Here is a 19,146-nt window from a genome sequence, read left to right on the forward strand (position 1 = left end):
CTATCACAGGACAGACCTGGAGACCAGAGCAGGAAGGGAGCTCTGGATTCATGATGGCTCAAGGGCTCATAACGAGAGTTCAGGGTCTTTACTTCTTTTCCTATGCCATTAGTATGGCCCAAGCACAGTCCATGCCTTTTCTTTCTATCCACTGAAAGCAGCCCAAGTTTTCCCTTATTTTCAGCCCAGATTCCCAAGGACTTGAACACATTATCTTGTCTTACTGGGACATAGTTTCATGGCTAATTGTCTTTGGAGTCAGTGCCCTTATACATGTAGTGGGGAAGATGAGGATGCAGAAATGTGACCAGCTAAGCAGCAGAGACTGTTGTGGTGGGACACATGCCAGACTCACTGTATCTCAGGGTATTCCAATTTACTTTATGGTGTTTACAGGACATTTTTATTTAGTCAGCCTATTTAAGTATAGCTTTTTACAAAGTCAGATCTCAGTTTGAGGTTTGCCTTTAAGTCATGTTTGGAATAAAGGTGGTCATTTTGCAAAGACATCAAAGCTCTGGACACATCTTTCTGTTGATTTATCAAAGGAACAAGAATTTGACCAGATACTCCTTTTCCACTGAGAGTCTTGTGCTTGCCCTATATCTTTGGACTTTTATGTCCCTGGATAAATCTGAAGTCACTGGTTAATACTCTTCAGAATTAGTTGGATTGCTTACAGATCTCTTCTTTTTCCTTTTGTTTAGGTGTTTTATTAAAAAAAAGTTTTATTTTGATTCTTGTTTAGTTAGAAATAAGCTTTATTGATAGTAACTAAGACACCAACCCTTTCCTCTGAAAATTGAAAGTAAAAAGAAAGAAGTAGTTATCTGCTTTTCCTGTCCAGACGGTAGTTTAGAATACAAAAATGGGCCTAGTTGATAAGAGGGAGGAATTCCAGCTCATAAGCGTTCTTGGACTGATGGAATTCGAATACCACCACTTGCAGCCCCTCATGAGATAATTGATTCAGGGGATGATCATCAGTAGTTGAAAGTTTTGGATGAGAGGTTGATGGAGTACTCAAGCTGTTACCATTTTAATCATTTGAATCAATCTTCGCATCATGAAAGTAGGAAAAGGCTGACATGAATCTCTTGATGTGACAAAGTATGAAGCAATATCCAATGAAGTATTCATATCAAAAAAAGGGAAACCTGAGTTTCTAAAGTTACTTCCACTTATAACACATACGGAGGATAAGAAAACTGGGTAATTAGATGGTATCAAGGAATTATTACTAATCTTGATAGATGTGATAATGGCATTGAGTTATTTAAGAAAATGACCTCGGGGCGCCTGGGTGGCTCAGTCGGTTGAGTGTCCGACTTCGGCTCAGGTCACGATCTCACGGTTCGTGAGTTCGAGCCCCGCGTCAGGCTCTGGGCTGATGGCTCAGAGCCTGGAGCCTGCTTCCGATTCTGTGTCTCCCTCTCTCTCTGCTCCTCCCCCATTCATGCTCTGTCTCCCTCTGTCTCAAAAATAAATAAACATTAAAAAAAAATTAAAAAAAAAAAGAAAATGACCTCTTTTTCACTTTTTCTCTTTGTTCCTGTTTATATTAATTGAGGTATAATTGACCTACAATATTATATTAGTTTCAAGTGTACAACATAGCGATGTGACATTTCTACACATTGCAGAATGGTCATCACAGTAAGTCTAGTTGCCATCTGTCACCTTATGAAATTAACACAATATTATTGACTGTATTTTCTGTGCTTTATGTTACATCCTCATGACTTATTTATTTTACAACTGGAAGTTTATACTTCTTAATCTTTTTCACTCATTCTGCTCCCTTCCCATCCAAACCCTCCTCCTCTCTGGCTACTGCCAATCAGTTTTCTGTATCTATGAGTCTGAGTTTAGTTTTGTTTGTGTGTTTGTGGTCTTTTTTTTAATTTAAAAAATTTTTTAAATGTTTATTTTTGAGAGAGAGAGAGAGACAGAGAACGTGAGTGGGGAAGGGGCAGAGAGAGAGGCAGACACAGAATCCGAAACAGGCTCCAGTCTCTGAGCTGTCAGCACAGAGCCTGATTTGGGGCTCGAACTCACAAACCACGAGGTCATGACCTGAACCGAAGTCTGATGCTCGACCAACTGAGCCACCCAGGCGCCCCTTGTGTGTTTGTTTTTTAGATTCCACATATAAATGAAATCACGTGGTATTTGTCTTTTTCTTTGTCTGACTTTTATCGATTAGCGTAATACCTTAAAAGTTTATCCATGTTGTCATAAATGGCAGGATTTCTTTTTTTTATGGCTGAGTAGTATTCCATTATGTATATACAGATACCATATCTTCTTTATCCATTTATCCATCAATGAACACTTAGGTTGTTTCCATATCTTGGCTGTTGTACCTAATGCTGCAGTGAACATAGGGATGCATGTGTCTCTTCAAATTAGTGTTTTTGTTTTCTTCATATAGATACCCAGTAGCAGAATTGCTGGATCATATGGTAATTCTATTTTTAATTTTTTAAGGAACCTCCATAGTGTTTTCTATAGTGACTGTACCAGTTTACATTCCCACTAGCAGTGCACAACAGTTCCCTTTTGTTCACATCCTCATCATCACTTGTTATTTTTTCTCTTTTTGATTCTAGTCATTCTTAGAGGCAGGAGGTGATATCTCATTGTGGTTGTGATTTGATGGTGAGTGATGTTGAGCATCTTTTCATGTGCCCTTTGACTGTCTGTATGTTTTCTTTGGTAAAATGTTCAGGTCCTCTGACAATTTTTAAATTGAATTGTTTGGGCTTTTGTTGTTGTTTATTATTGAGTTTTTAAAGTTCTTTATATATTTTGTATATTGACCCCTTATCAGATACATGATTTGCAAATATCTCCTCCCGTTCAGTAGGTTGCTTTTTTGCTTTGTTGATGGTTTCCTTTGCTGTGGAGAAGCTTTTTACTTTGATGTAGTGTTGTTTTCTTTTTGTTTCCCTTGCTTTTGAAGTGAGATCCAAAAAAATACTGCTAAGACTGATGTCAAGGAACCTACCATCTGTGTTTTCTTCTAGGAGTTTTATGATTTCAGGTCCTACATTCGAGTCTCTGATCCAGTTTTGGATATGGTGTAAGAGTTGTTATGGAGTTAATTTTTGGTTATGATATAAGATACTGGTTCAGTTTCATTCTTTTGCATACAGTTGTCCAGTTTTCCCAGCATTGTGTATTGAAGAGATTGTTCTTTTCTCATTATATATTCATGCTTCCTTTGTTGTAAATGACCATATATTCATGGGTTTATTTCTGGGTTCTCTGTTCTGTTGATCTGTGTGTCTGTTTTTATACCAATACCATACTGTTCTGATTACCATAGCTTTGTAGTATAGTTTGAAATCAGAGTGTGTGGTACCTCTGGCTTTGTTTTTCTTTTTCAAGATTGTTCTGGTTATTTGGGGGTCTTTTGTGGTTCCATACCCATTTTAGAAGTTATTCTATTTTTGAAAAAAATGCCATTGGAATTTTGATAGGGATTGCATTGAATCTATAGATTGCTTTGAGTGGTGTGAACATTTTAATAACGTCAATTCTTTTAATCCATGATCACAGAATACTGTTTGATTCATTTGTCTTCAGTTTCTTTCATCAGTGTCTTACGGTTTTTCAGTTTATAGGTCTTTCACCTACTTGGTTCAATTTATTCATAGGTATTTTATACTTTCTGATGGCATTACAAATGGGATTTTCTTGATTTCTGTTTATGATAGTTTGTTACTAGTGTATAAAAAAGCAACAGATTTTTGGTATCAAAATTGTATCCTCCAACTTTACTGAATTCATTTATTCTAGTAGGTTTTTGGTGGAATCTTTAGGGTTTTTTGTGTATAGTATCATGTCATCTACAAATAGTGGATGTTTTGCTCCTTTACTAATTTGGATACCTTTTATTTCTTGTCTGATGGCTGTGGCTAGGACTTCCAATACTATGTTGAATAAAAGTGGGGAGAGTGGACAATTTCTCCCTATAGGTCTGTTAATAATTTGCTTTATGTATTTTAGTGCTCCTGGATTGGTTGTGTGTGTGTGTGTGTGTGTGTATTTATAAATACTGTATCTTTTTGCTTGGTATCATTATGTAGTGCTCCTATTTGTCTTGTTGTAACAAGTCTTTGTTTTCAGGTCTGCTTTGGGGGGCACTTAGCTGGCTCAGGTGGTTAAGTCTGACTCTTAATTTCAGCTCGGGTAATGATATCACAGTTTGTGGATTTGAGACCCGTGTCGGGCCCTCACTGACAGTATTGAGCCTACTTGGGATTCTCTCTCTCTGCCCCTCCTTTGCTCATGCACTCACTCTAATATAAGTATATATTAAAATAAATATACTTTAAAAATATTAAACTCTGCTTTGTCTGAAATGAGTATAGCTATACCAGCTTTCTCTTGGTTTCCATTTACATTGAACATCTTTTTTATCCCTTTGCTTTCAGTCTGTGTGTGACCTAACTTTTGAAGTGAGTCACTTGTAGTCAGTAAATGAATATGTCTTGTTTTTTTTTTTTAATCCATTCTGTCTTTTGATTGAAGATTTTAGTCCATTTTCTTTTCTTTTTTTTAATTTTAATTTTATTTCTTTATTATGTTTATTTATTTTTGAGAGGCAGAGAGACAGCATGAATGGGTGAGGGGCAGAGAGAGAGGGAGACAGAGAATCTGAAGCAGGCTCCACGCAACTAGCTGTCTGCACAGAGCCTGATGTGGGGCTCAAACTTGTGAACCACGAGATCATGACCTGAGCTGAAGTTGGACACTCAACTGACTGAGCCACCCAGGTGCCCCCTTTTCTTAAAATTAAAAAAAAAAAATTATTTATTTATTTTGAGAGAGAGAGAGAGAGAGAGAGCCAGAGAGTGCACACTTGTGCATGCAGATGAGCAGGGAGAGGGCAGAGAGAGGGAGAGACAGAATCCTAGGCAGACTGCACAGTGCTGGCATGGAGCCCGACACTGTGCTCAAACTCATGAACTGTGAGATCATGACCTGAGGCAAAACAGAGTTGGATGCTCAGCCGACTGAGCCACCCGGGCACCCCAGTGTATTTTCATTTAAAGTAATTATTGATAGGTAATGTACTTACTGCCATTTTGTTAACTGTTTTCTGGCTATTTTTGTAGTTTCTCTCTGTTTCTTTATTCTCTTTCTGTCTTTCCTGTGATTGGATTACTTTATTTAATGTTATATTTAGATTCCTTTACTGTAAGTTTTTGCTTTGTGGGTACTGTGAGCTTCACATATATAATCCTATGTGTGTAACAGTCTATTTTAAATTGATAGTAACTTAAATTTGAATACATTCCAAAACTACATTTTTACTCCCCATACCCCTGCATTTTATATTGTTGTTGTTTAAGATTTTAAAGTAATCTCTACACCCAACATGGGGCTTGAACTCACAACCCTGACATCAAGAGTCATATGCCCTACTGCCTGAGCCAGCCAAGTGCCTCCTTGCATTTTATGTTTTTGATGTCTCTTTTTACATCTTTTAATTTTATGTATTTCTTAGTTAATTATTGTAGTTTCAGTTAATTTTACTACTTTGGCCTTTAATCTTATTAGTAGCTTTGTAAGTGATCAGTCTGCTACCTTTACTATATATTTACCTTTCCAGTCAGATTTTTACTTTTGTGTATTTTTTGTTATTAGTGCCTTCTCTTTTCAGCTTAAATTCCTTTAATATTTCTTGTAAGGCTGGTTTAGTGGTATAGTAGTTATCAACTACGTTAGCTTGTGCTCATCTGGAGAATTCTTTCTCCTTCAAATCTGAGTGTGTTTTGGTTTCGTTCTCTTTGGGTTCATCTTTTTTTTTTTTTTTATTTTTATAAATTATTTATTTATTTATTTATTTATTTATTTATTTATTTATTTATTTATTTATTTTTGAGACAGGGAGAGACAGAGCATGAACAGGGCAGGGTCAGAGAGAGGGAGACACAGAATTTGAAACAGGCTCCAGGCTCTGAGCAGTCAGCACAGAGTCTGATGCGGGACTTGAACTCACGGACCGCGAGATCATGACCTGAGTGAAGTCGGCCGCTTAACCGACTGAGTCACCCAGGTGCCCCTCTTTGGGTTCATCTTATTTGTAACTCTGGGCTTCCTCGACCTATGTGTCTGTTTCTTTCCCCAGGAAAGTTTTCAGCCATTTTCTTCAAATAAGTTTGCTGTCCCTTTCTCTCTCTGTTTTCCATTGTGAGACCCTTATGATGTGGATGTTATTCTGCTTGACGTTGTCCCCGAAGTCCCTTAAGTTATCTTTCTTCATTTGAAAATATTTTTTTCTTTTGCTGCTCTGAGTGAGGTGCACTGTTTGACCTTCTAGTTTGTTATCTGTTCTTCTACTTCATCCAGTCTGCTATTGAACCCCTCTAGTATATTTTTCAGTTCAGTTATTGTATTCTTTAGCTCTATGACTTCAGCTTGGTACTTTTTTAATGTTTTCTGTTTCTTTGTTCAAGTTCTCACTGTGTTTACCCATTCTTCTCCTGAGTTAGGTGAGCATCTTTATGACCATTACATTAAATTCTTTTATCAGGTAGGTTACTTATCTCCATTTCATTAAGGTCTTTTTCAGATGTGTTGTTCTTGTTCTCTCATCTGGAACATATTTCTCTGTTTCCTCATTTTGTTTGACTGTGTGTTTGTTTCTATAAGGCAAAATAGCTACCGCTCTCAGTCTTGAAGGAATGGCCTTATGTGGCTGTGATCTTTCTCATTCAAACTTGCTTTGGCTATTAGTTGTCTCTTGAACCTTTGAGATTGTCTAAGCTGCCTGAATTATTTTTGATATTCTCCAATTGTTGAGGGTGTACCAAGACTTGTCAGTGATCCAAGGGAAAGAATGTCAGTTAGCATATAGTTTTAGGTTGATTGGAATCCAGACTTTCAGGCAGCAGCTTTTAAAGTAGCAAATATGGGGCGCCTGGGTGGCGCAGTCGGTTAAGCGTCCGACTTCAGCCAGGTCACGATCTTGCGGTCCGGGAGTTCGAGCCCCGCGTCGGGCTCTGGGCTGATGGCTCGGAGCCTGGAGCCTGTTTCCGATTCTGTGTCTCCCTCTCTCTCTGCCCCTCCCCCGTTCATGCTCTGTCTCTCTGTGTCCCAAAAATAAATAAACGTTGAAAAAAAAAAAAAATTTAAAGTAGCAAATATATATAGTCCTATGGGGCCACAGTGGTAACCCCTGCTGTCTTTAGACCAGTGGATTTGGAGGGATCCCCTGGGTGACGATTGCAAAAACTGTGGCTCCACATGAGTGTATAAGTTCCTTCCTGGGAAGTCTCATTGACTAGTGCGCAAGGATGGTGTCTCACTGCTTACGTTCCCTGGGACCACCTCCTCAGCCTCTGTGTGTGTGGGAAACCTGAAGCCTATCCTTTAGGCTGAAGCTCCAGACTAAGTGAATAGTTTTTGTTTGTCTGTTTTGTTTTGGTTTTTAATCACAGGAAGGCTGAATTTGTGTTTCTCTCTGCTGTGTAGTGCCCTGGAGGTCAGAGCCTGCCAAGAACTGCCTTTCCAGTTGTTATAGTTCCATGGAGCTTTGGAACACCAGTCCTCTTGGTCACCAGGGCCAGGCAATCAAGAGGTGTCCCCTGTGTGGATTGCATGCACCTGTTAGCTTTAGAGAGTCAGTTGGAGAGTGTAAGGGGCAGGGCATACTCACTGGCTTCAGAAAGGCAGTGGGAAAATGTCTTGACTGCATGCACCTGTGGGATTGAGGTGTTCAGTGATTCAGTGGGAGTACCTTTTCTGTTTGCATGCTTTGGTTTTAGGCTTGGAACGGCAGAATGCCACGACTGTTCACAGTCAACAGCCCCAGTCAGGGGATGGGGAAATGTTGCAGTTGCCCACACTCACAAACTGTAGAGAGCAGGGGGGTCTATGCTACCTATCATCTTGCCTGCCCCAGACAGGGAACGAGGGAGGGTTGCTACTGCCCTCACTCCCCAGCCTCAGCAAGTGCTGTGACTTCTTGCCCCCACCTGTCCCAGCAAAGCAGCAGGAGGGTACTGCATCCAAACTTGCCTGCTTGTGCTAGCAGGTTACGTGGAGAGTGTGACAGTGGTGTCCAGCAGTGCCTCCCTCTCTGGTAAGCATCTCACCTGTCTCCTGCTCCTCAGCCAGTGCCCCCAGGTTAGCAAATGAATCTCTGTTGCGTATAGCGTAGGCACTTCTCAGACTGTTTTTCTCTTGGGTCTCAGGGTCAACGAGGCTACATGTGAACCCTCCAAGAGGGGGAATCTCAGTTTCCTGTAATGCTTTGGGAACCCCAGATATCAGCCTCCTTGGTTTTCCAACCCAGATGTTTTGGAGGCTCCTGTCTCCCATGCAGATACCAGGGGTTGGGTTGCCCAGTGTGGGGGACCAGCCTCTCCCTCCCCCTGCGAGAAGTGCCTTTTTGCTGAGATTCCTCTCTATTATCTGTCACCAAGCTAGGGGTGGGTTTTTTTGTGAGACCATATCTTTGCCTCTCCTACACATCTTGATGTGCTCATTTTATTCTTTGTTGTGGAGAGCAGTTAATCAGATATTTTTCAGTGGGAAATGATTCATATGTGGTAGCTATAGATTTGGGGTATCTATGGAAGGAGGTGAGTTTAGGATCTTTCAGTGCTTACCATCTTGGACCTCCTCCAGAAAATGCCCTTCCTTCCTTCCCTCCCCTCCTCTCCCTTCCTTCTTTCCATATGTGTGTGTGTGTGTGTGTGTGTATGTGTGTGTGTGTGTATGTATGTATATATGTGTGTGTGTGTGTGTGTATGTATTTGAGAGAGCACACATGAGTGGGGCAGAGGGAGAGGGAGAAAGAGAATCTTAAGCAGATCCTACATTCAGTGCAGAGCCTGATGTGGGGCTTGATCCCACAACCCTGGGGTCATGACCTGAGCCAAAATTAAGAGATGGACACTCAACCGACTGAACCACTCATTTTTAAATGTAAGGTAATATTTTTTTTTTACCATATTGGAGAAAACTCCTCTGGTTTTCTACCCACAGTACTATCCTGTTGTTTTCAGGGGGGTGGCCGTATGATCTTGAGCAAGTCACCTACGGCCTGCATTTTCCTGTTCCATGAAGGCATTGGAATCACTTAATCTCAAATTCTTTACAGATGTAACATTGAATTATGCATTGCTTATTTGTTTATCTTTATTTACCTTTGTCAATCTGCCCAGTTATCCCTCTACAAATACTTTCTTATTTAGGGTTTAGCAATCAAGAAACATGTTGTTCTGCCATTTTACTGTTCCCATTTCTTCTCCTAAGATAAGGAAGTGACAGGGAGTTAGAAGCAAGAGAGTAGGTGCCAGTGGCACTCCAGAGACTTTCCTGAAGACAGCGCTTTTAGTTTTCTGCCTTTTTCATCATGCTGTGTCTCTAGCTCTTCGATTCTGTATTCCCAGGTCATTACCCTATTAATAACATTAAAGATATCTTTAAGTGCCTCTGCTATACACAATAATTGTTGGTTTGGAAAGTAGCAATGTGATGGTGGTGGTAGGAGCTTTATTACTTGCCATGTGGCTGTGGCCAACTTACAACTTTTCCATCTTTGCAAAAGGAGAATAATAATATTCCACAAGATTTTTGTAAAAATTAAATGAGATGTAGTGCTTAGCTTGGGTTTGCCTATTTAAGGATGCAATAATAAATAGTAGCTGCTGTTTTTATTGTTACTGAGCTAGTATCTCCATTTTAAGTATTAGCTTAATTCTGGACAAACAGGTCATCTTGGTGATGGCTTAGATTAATGTTGATGGTGCCTTTACATAAGAATTTCTCAGCATTGGCACTATTGGCATTATGGGCCAGATGATTCTTTATTGTGGGGTGCTATCCTATGTATTGTTGGATGTTAAGCAGCATTTCTGGCCTTCATTTACTGAATGTCAGGAGTACTACCCACCTCCAGTTGTAACAAACACAATTGTCTCCAGACATTGCCAAATGTCGCCTGTGGGGCAGAATCACCATCAATTGAGAACCAGTGTTATAGAGCAAGGGTGCTACTTCAGGGATGCAGTCTCTCTTAAGCACCCTGGGAATAAAACTGAGACAGCAGTAGATTTGCAAGTTTTGGAGTTTTTTGTCTGTATTTCCAGGAAGGGCAAATGGATTCCATTGTCTCTTTTCTAATTCAACCCATCAGATTGATGTACTATATTGGAAAATTAATAAATCCCTTTGTAAAACAATCTTTTAAAGAATAATTGATTACTCTGGCACTTTGCCTTTTCTGTCACCTTGCAACAATAGACCCGAGGCTGATTAAAAGATCCAGCCTGGTCTTAGTTCTTTAACTTGTACAAGACATTTTTAGTCCAGCTTTAATTCCACTAACCAGTATATGCTAGAACTGGTTTGTATCCTTGGCATTCATTATGTCAGGGCCAAGCCCTGGACAACCTTCTACAGATACCCTTTTCCTCTTCCCAGCTCTTTGCCTTATTGGCCAGTCTATAGTTTCCCTCTCCTGCACTCACCTTCTCCAGAGGGACTGATCCTGCTTTGAGCTCCATCCTGCTTGCCCAGACCCCTGCTGCCTGCCTTTCAACCAGTCCCCCTTTGTAAGAGTTGGTCTTGTCCTTTTGATCACCAAAAGAGGAAATATTTCCCTTTTTATATTTGTTTGCTTGTACTCATACTAAGGGAATTTTTCCAATGTTGTTGACGACTGGCTTTCTATAGTCTATGGCTCTTCATTTTGTTTTCAGAAAATAAGATTTGATGCTTTCTGTCTTGCAGATCACTGTGTTAGATGCTGCTAGGAGGTCAAGAAGATGAATAGGATAGTTGTTTCTTTTCTCAAGACCGTTCTTATCTGTGTAGAAGGAGAAATACAACTGTGTGCACCCGAATAATTACAAATGGAGCTAGGAGTATAATAAGTACAAATAACTAGAACCAAAGGGAAATGTTATTTTGGCATAATATAAAGAACCTTTAGTAGAGCCTTCTAAAAGCGAATGGCACTGTTAGTGAATGGTAATTTTGTGTAGTGGAAAGAGCCAGATCTTTTGAGTCAAACAGTCCTGGATAAATCTATTTAATCAAATATTAGCTGTGTAATCTTAGGCAAGTTACTTAACCTCTCTAAGCCTCAGTTGTGTTTTTTTTGTGTATGTGTTTTCATATGTGAAAGCAGGATAAGTAATCTCCTCTTTAATTGTTAGAACGGAAGATAATGTTGGAAATAGCATACTATTTCAATACAGAGGAGACATAAAGTAAATATAAATTTCTGCTACAGAGATGAGCTAAAGATGTCATATCACCCAGAGAGTCCGCTTTGGCAGGTCTTTCGCAGGCAACATGACTTGATACAAATCCTCTCAATTTAGGTTCTGGGCCCTTAGCTTTTTGGCTTCTGAAATTTAAGGTTTGTCAGAGCACCTAGAATACATCAAACTCAAGAGACTGACTCATTAAATTTTAAGAGGCCTGTGTATGAGCCAGAATGTTTATTTGCAGTGAAAGCTATTCATTTCCATTATTTGGGATTTTCATTTTTCCTAACCAGGGCACATCTTCTTTATGAGTAGGGGCGAACTAGTAAGTGGATGGTGGTTTGAAGAGACTTAGGATCTGAACAAATGGAAGTGGTTAATTTCCACAAGCATTTCACTTAGTAGGATGATCTATCCCTTATTTATGGAAACTAGGTGAAAGAGCACTTCTCCATAACAGAACGTATTTTTGTAAATAAATGTGAAGTTTATATTCATCAGGCTGAGTCTCTTTCCTTGGGTCTGATGAACATGTAAGTTATCTGGCTTTTGTTGCCTTGGATTCCATGCTGACCCTTCCCCCTTCTAAATACTCGGTCCCTTTAGTCAGTGCCTAATGCTATTGATTACATTTAAGCTTCTCAGTTCTGATTTCATGCCTGTTATGTTGTTTCAAGATTGTACTTAGATCTCCAAGTTTAGCTTATTCATGAAACACATAAGTCATGTATTTGTTGAAATTTGGGGGGTTCTTTTTACAGATAATTATCTCATTCCATTTCATGTATTATGTGTAAGTATTTTCTTGTTAAGTTTCAGTTTTAGAGGATTCTGGTGGGAAAGGGGTGCAACAATATTGTGTAGTGAAAATAGTTCCCATTCTCCGATTCCAAGTAGTGACTTTACTTAATTTTCCAATGTTGCTGTGTTAAGAAGTGTAAGGATCATCCATTGGGTCTGTTTAAATAAGCAAACTTGAGTTTGCTTAAGAGTTGTATCCGATAACTTGTAAGGTGCCTTTCAACTATTTTATTTTATGATTCTAAAACCTCTTATCTTCTCCTTGTTGGATTTCTTGGCTTTAATATCTAGATCCATCATCTTTTCTCATACTTCTTTTTTACTTATTTAGAATCTCACATGTTTAGTAAGTTTTATCTTTTCTTTTGTTAATTATGTTAATTATTTTGCCTTCCAATTCTTTAGTGTTGTCACGTAAAAAAAAAATCCTGAGAACTTGTACATGAATAGTGTCCCTTTGAAAATAAATCATAATCATTCTTTGAATCCTGCCTATATTTTGTATCATTTTTACATTTAGAGAATTAATTTTTCTCAAAGTTCTTACTATTTTCATATGTATGGAAAGCTTTTTAATGGCCCAAATTTAATTTACTTATTTTTATATAATGACCTTTGCAGTTATTAATGAATATCTCCCTTTTAAAACAGTGATTTTAGGGGCGCCTGTGTGGCTTAGTCAGTTAAGCGTCTGACTTCGGCTCAGGTTGTGATCTCACTGTGAGTTTGAGCCCCACATCGGGCTCTGTGCTGATAGTTCAGAGCTTGCAACCTGCTTCAGATTCTGTGTTTTCCTTTCTATCCCTCCCTGACTAGTGCTCTGTCTCTCAAAAATAATAAATGTAAAAAACAAAATTAAAAAAATAAAACAGTGATTTTATTGGTATTTAATGAAATTTGAGCAAGGGATATCCATTTTGTTTGTCGTTAATTCTACTGTCTTGCCAAAACTTCTATCAATTATTTTTAGCTATTATTTGCCTAGTAATACAGAGAATCCTGTTATTATTTTAATCAGCTTCTTATGAAACCCATTAATTAACTCAGCATTGGCCAGTGTCACATCCCATGTTCTTAACCACTCTTTGTATGCCAGAGGCCCAGAAAAGAGACAGGGATAAAGCAGCCATACATTTCTTACATGAGATATGTTCTTAGACCACTCTTTAGTTAGGATATTGCAAGCTGGAAACTCTCTAATAAGCACCTTCCCTAACCCCAGTACACCTAAGAGCACAAACATGAAGTGCTTTCCGTAGGTGGACTTAAGGGGAGGGAGAGGCATTCTCCCCCAGATATCTCTATTTAAACTCCCCATCCCTCCATTTGATCTCAACTACTAAACACTGGTCAATCTTAGCTTCCTAGCTTCTAGTCCACACCCTTTCCTTACTCTACCTATAGAAGGCAGCCTATAAGATCCAAGGCCGTAGTTTTCCTTGCCTCCTGATATTCACACGTGGTTGACTCACTATTTTATTTTTTATTTTTCTTTTTAAAAAGTTTATTTATTTATTTTGAGAGAGAGAGAGAGCATGCATGAGCAGGGGAGGGGCAGAGAGTGAATCCCAGGATCTGTGTGCTGTCAGTACAGAGCCTGATACGGGGCTCGAACCCACTAACCATAAGACCATGACCTGAGCTAAAGTTGGATGCTCAATTAACTGAGTCACCCAGGTGTCTCAACTCAACTATTTGAAAGAACAGAATACAACAGAAGTAATGAGAAATCAGTTTTGAGATTAGGTTATGAAAAGACTGTGGTGCTGGGTGCTCTCTTTTACTTTGTTTTGGATCATTCACTCTCAGGGAAGCCAGCTGCCATGAGGCAGTGCTCTGGAGATGCCTGTGTAAGTGAGCTTAGAAGCAGATCCTCTGGAGCCTGCCAGAGACATATGAATGAGCTTGACAGCAGCTCCTTTTCTAGTTGAGCTTTGAGATGGCTGCAGCTGGTACAGCAACAGCCTCTTTTTTTTTTCTTTTAATATTTATTTATTTTGAGAGAGAGAGGGAGAGAGACAATCCCAAACAGGCTCCATGCTGTCACCACAGAGCCTGATGCAGGGTTCAGTCTTCCAAACGGCGAGATCATGACCTGAGCTGAAATCAAGAGTCAGACGCTTAAGTGACTGAGCCACCCAGATGGCCCAGTAGCAGCCTCTTGAAAGATCTTGAGCCAGAACTGCTTAGCTAAGCCCTCCCTGATTACTGACCCACAGTAACTGTGAGATAATCAATGTTTGAATTTTTCAGCTGTTAAGTTTTGGGATGATTTGTTACACAGGAATAACTAATGCACTGCCCTCAGCTCCTCTTGCCTGGTGTGCTTCAACTGAAAGCTAATCTTTCGAGTCCCTGCTTTTTTCTTCAGAACCCATTGTAGGCCCAGATTGGATGATTTTCATCTCGAGTTCAGCAAGGGTAAACAAACCTCTCTGAACTCCAGTTTCTTCATCTGTAGAATGTGAGATTGGTTGAGCCAGGTGGTTTCCAGATCCTTTTCAGCCCTAAAGTTCTGTGCTTCTGGATTTCCCCAGGCCCTATCTCCAGTTTCATCAAACAAACAAACAAAAAAAATGAATATAAGAAATAACCGTTGGAATCAGCCAGACTTTATTAACACTGACGATCTTGCTTTTCAGGTTGACCTGGGGATTAAAGGCAACAAACAGATAAGGGTTATGGTGACTATAGCTAGAAGTAGCATAACTGCATCTGTCTTGCTAAATCTTCAAACTCTCTCATCAAAGCCATCAACTTCTAGAATATCCCCCCTTTTTTTCTCATTCTTTATTGTCACTTACATGACCATACTAACCTCAGCCAGTTAGGGTAGCACCAGGAAAATGAGAGGCAGAAGCATTACAAGAAGGAACCCAGAGAGGTCCAGAGTGAGGATGGCAGAAAAGTCAGTATGTGAAATGGCTGACTTCTCAATCCAAGATTTGTAGAAACTGATGTTTGTATATATTCCAGGCTCGTTGGTTTGAAGGCAGTTTGATCCCCAGCTGACCACTCCTGTGAGGACCCAGGAGTCTTCCACTCTACATGTCAGGGGGTCTCCTCTACTACCCTGGGGAGAGAAGAAAGATGACTAGGCCACGCACAAGGCAAAGGGAGAAGAAATTCTCCCTGTAGTGTAGCTAAGATCTATGGAGTTTGGGCCTGTCCACACACTGCTGGATTCACGCAGGGATGCTGAAGATGTGAGGCATTCCATGGAAGCATTCCCTGGAAGGCATTCCCTGTGAGGCATTCCATGGAGGCATTCCCTGGAAGCACACTGGGAAAGGGGAGGGCTCTGGAAGGTGCCTATGGGATGGATTCTTACTATACACTGATCCATCCGTTCCACTGGGAGCTTAGAGCAGATCATGGCTTCACTGATGATGGGCTTGATTCCACGCGAGTTTGCTTTCTGGTAGTGGTCCCTGCATGTCTGGAGATCAATAAGGGGCACTTTTAGCTCCTTCAGTGTATAGGATGGCTTCATGTCTGTAAGATCAAAAGGAATCAGAGCTATCTTAAAATATTAGGAAGCAACTTGCAGCTAATGATACAGATTTCATGCCTCTGATTTTAAATATTCTGCCTCCATATCAGATGGCACTTTGATTTCCAGTTTGGGAAATAGCCTGAAGGCTGAGTTCCCTTGGTCTAAACAAGACTGAAGTCATTTGCTCCCACCCAGATGCCACAAATAACAAAAAACCATATGATTCAGGAAAACCCAAAACAATGAATGATGCAAAATCAACTTTTTTGGCCTTGGAATATATCGTCCTGTTCCATAGAATAGAGGTAGAGATAACATACTCTGAAGAATGAAGACTGTTGATACAGAAATGAAGCTATACTTTCCTAGTCTGACTCGAGACTTGCTGAGCAGTCTTACTTTCTTGAATACATCTTCATGCCTGCTTCCCCTCTGTGTCCCTTAACCACGCACACTACCCAGGTGCAGAAGGAGAGCTAGCCTCTCCCTAAGCTCATTGTCTTGTCCTTCTCACTTTTAAGGTCCCAGCACTATTGCTAATAAGAGCAAAAGCAGATATAAATAAGCAAAAGAGATTACAGCAGAAGAAAGCAAAAGAGGGAGGTATAGGGTCAAGGAGAATTTGAAGTCTGCGACATCTCAGATCAACTGCCTGGAGAGTGCAATATATCTGGTGCTGGGCTGGGATAGAGAGTACGGGGAGAGAATGTCAGTTGAGGAAATGGAGCTCAGAAAATCTACTTATCCTCACATTGGTATGTTCCAGAATAGCCCCATCCAGTCACCCAGCAGGAAGTTGACTTCTTCAGCTGGACTGCAGATGAGGGGAGGCAGATGGGCAGGACAACAGGGCTAAAAGAAACTGGGTAGGCCAGTTCTGCCACAGCGATGGTACTAGATGTGTTTCCCTGGAAGTCATGGTAGGGGATAATCCTGGACACAGGTATTATCGTTGCTTTGGAGCCTGGGCGACCAGAGACCTGAAGTGACCCCACCAATACACTGTATTTTCTGATGTCTTTAGACCTGAGAAGAGAAGCAGAATGGGGACCATGAATTTCTTATGACTGTCATGAAGTGTCACAGCAGAGCCCATCGTTCTGGAGGTTGCATTTTTCTTCTGGCTCTCAAGCATTTGTTCCTTAACTAAGTATTAAGCGTTTCCTGAGAACATAAATGAGACTTAGGCATGATCTGCCTCTCATAGGGCTTTTGGATTTATTGTGTATGTGTGTGTGTGCCTATATATGTAAGAGAGTGTGTATAAAAGAGAGGGGAGGAAGGAAGTGAGGGAAATGAGGCAGAGATAAGCAACAGTTTAACAAGTAAAACATTTTAAACTATGATAAACACTATGGAGAAAACAAACAGGATTTCAAGTTAGTAAAGGAGTAGGGGAAGAGACTTAGGATTGGGTGATCACAGAAGGTCTCATTGAAGAGATAAGTTCTCAACTGAGTCCCAAAAGATAAGAGTTAGCCTTGAGAAGAGCTATCAGGAAAAGCATTTCAGACAGAGGGAATAGAGTATGCAAAGGCCTTGAGGGTAAGTGAAAAAGAGATTGGCAGTTTCTAGGAGTTGAAATAAACTTGGAGTAGAATGAGATGAGGTTGGAAAAATGAGCAGATATCTGGCAATCTACAGCCATTTTTGGCCACAGTGAGGCATCTGGGTTTTATTCTAGTTGCCTGAGCAGCCACTGGAGGATTTGAAGGAGGGAGTGACCTGACCTTGCTTCTGACTTAAAAAAAAAAAAAAAAATCACTTTGTTGTGTATATGAAGGTAGCGAAACCTATTATACTATTGCAGTGGTCTGGGGACAGCTATCCTGGAGTCAAAGTATATTTTGGAAGTAAAACTGACAGAATTTGTGTATGCAGTAGTTATGGAGGGTGAGGGAGAGTAGGGCTTTATATTTCTGAGTACGGCTTGAGCAACTAGTTATGTTGTTGAATGAGAGAGGGAAGACAAAAGTAGGCTTAGGGATAGTGGTGGTGGTGAAATTGTAGCTCTGTTTTGATCATGTTCCCTTTGAGATACCAGTGAGATATCCAAATGGAAATGCATCAGAACCACAGGTTGGAGTTAGTGATGTAAATGTGTGTGTTATCAGCAAATATACAGCATTTTAAACCACAGAAATGGATGAGGTCACTGGGGAGAGTAAAGAGGGCTTAAGATTGTTTATCCAGAGTAGTAAGAAGATGTGGGCATGCTGTAAAGGGAGGGTCCCTTCCTGGGGAATGTCTTTTTGGGTAGAGACTTGGTTGGGGGGGACAGGAGGTAACTGTTTTTAGGCGTTCATTTCAATCAAGATGGTTGTCAAAGTGAAGATGCCTGAAATCGTAAGAGTAGTTGAATTGAACTGAGAGCTAGGGTAGGAAACATTTGGACCCACTTCTAAGGCACAGTGTACTATATTGGGCAGTGCAAGATAATCTCCTGTCTGACCTTAGTTCAGGAGCTCTAGTCACCTGAATCCCCTAGTGGGTCCCCCGGAAGCAAGGCCAACACTCACCGGAAGCAGCTTGCCACTGTCAACACCCACTGCTCTGAGATGAGGGTGGCTGCACAGATGTGAAGCAGGCCCTCGCGGATGCTGACCTGCCAGGGCCACTGCCCCACCTTGGCCTCCCTGCCTGAGGCAATGCCAGGGGAGACTGCAGGCCGCCCACAGACTGCAGACAAAAAGGAAAAAGATATGGGAGATCTGGCTGGAAACCGATGCCTCTTCTCCCACCCCTTCGTGCCATTTCCCAAACGGGTTCTCTCTCCAGCTCAGCACAGATTCCCTTCCCTCGGTCCACCCAGGCATGCTGCCCTGGCTAAGGCCTCTTACTTGACTTCAGGAGATTCTCTGGTTCTTCCTCATGGGTACCTAGAGAGAGAAAAGAGGTATGTGGGAGACACCCATGATGAAATTTTATTGCCATGGGAGGCCCACACCCCATGCTCTGTGCAGCTTCTCCTGGAGCCCTTACCCTCACCTAGGACTCTTCTCACCCCCACCCCCCCCCACCCCCCCCGGAACACACCTGAAATGCCCAGCAGAAGGGGCAGCAAGAAGATACAGCCAGCAGGGCCCATGTCTTTGTCCTCAGATTCAGCACTTCCTTCTCCCGGGGAGAGGCCACCTGAAGAGCAGCCAGAGAAAGGGGGCAGGACCAGCTTCTCCTGATGGATACCTCTGCTTCACTCCCTCCTGTCCTTTGATTTTCACCCCACACACCAGGGTGGGGACTGAAGGGACCAGACTTTGAAAGTACAGCTGCAGGACCCAGGGGGAAGAGCTGGGGCCTCAGGCGCCCCCTGCTGTCTAGGAGAGCAGGTTGTTTGGGGTTCTGCCAATGGGAAGAGGGGCAAGTTGGGGGTGGGCTCACTCAGTGCAGTGACTCTGGTGTGAGGCAAGGCCAGGTTCACGGCACTCCCTCTGTCTAACCTGCCACATCTCAGGGACTTGCCCTAGGTGCTCACATGTAATTACCCCCTATCCAAAGGTGAACCAACCTAGGGCAGATCCTGAGCTTGGATCATAGAGGTCTGTGCCCTAAGTCCTTGGCCTCTTAAATGGTTACAGAACTGACAAGAGAAAATAAAGAAGAGGAAATAAG

At 41.2% G+C, this 19,146-nt stretch overlaps 2 protein-coding genes across 2 annotated transcripts in view; one reads left to right on the forward strand and one right to left on the reverse strand.

Moving 5' to 3' along the window:
- The window catches only part of SH3D19 (SH3 domain containing 19), a 193,929-nt gene that overhangs the window by 46,311 nt on the left and 128,472 nt on the right, over positions 1 to 19,146 (forward strand). The window lies entirely within an intron of this gene.
- PRSS48 (serine protease 48) lies at positions 14,866 to 18,622 on the reverse strand. The gene is made up of 6 exons (XM_086704115.1): positions 18,571 to 18,622; positions 18,375 to 18,413; positions 18,054 to 18,213; positions 16,286 to 16,560; positions 15,370 to 15,533; positions 14,866 to 15,111 (listed from the first exon to the last, which is right to left on the reverse strand). The coding sequence occupies exons 1-6, from the start codon at positions 18,620 to 18,622 to the stop codon at positions 14,866 to 14,868; spliced, it is 936 nt and encodes a 311-aa protein (XP_086560241.1).

The sequence above is a fragment of the Puma concolor genome, chromosome B1 (assembly GCF_028749965.1).
Source record: "Puma concolor isolate L17-30 chromosome B1, mPumCon1.1.hap2, whole genome shotgun sequence".
Taxonomy (NCBI): Eukaryota; Metazoa; Chordata; class Mammalia; order Carnivora; family Felidae; genus Puma; species Puma concolor.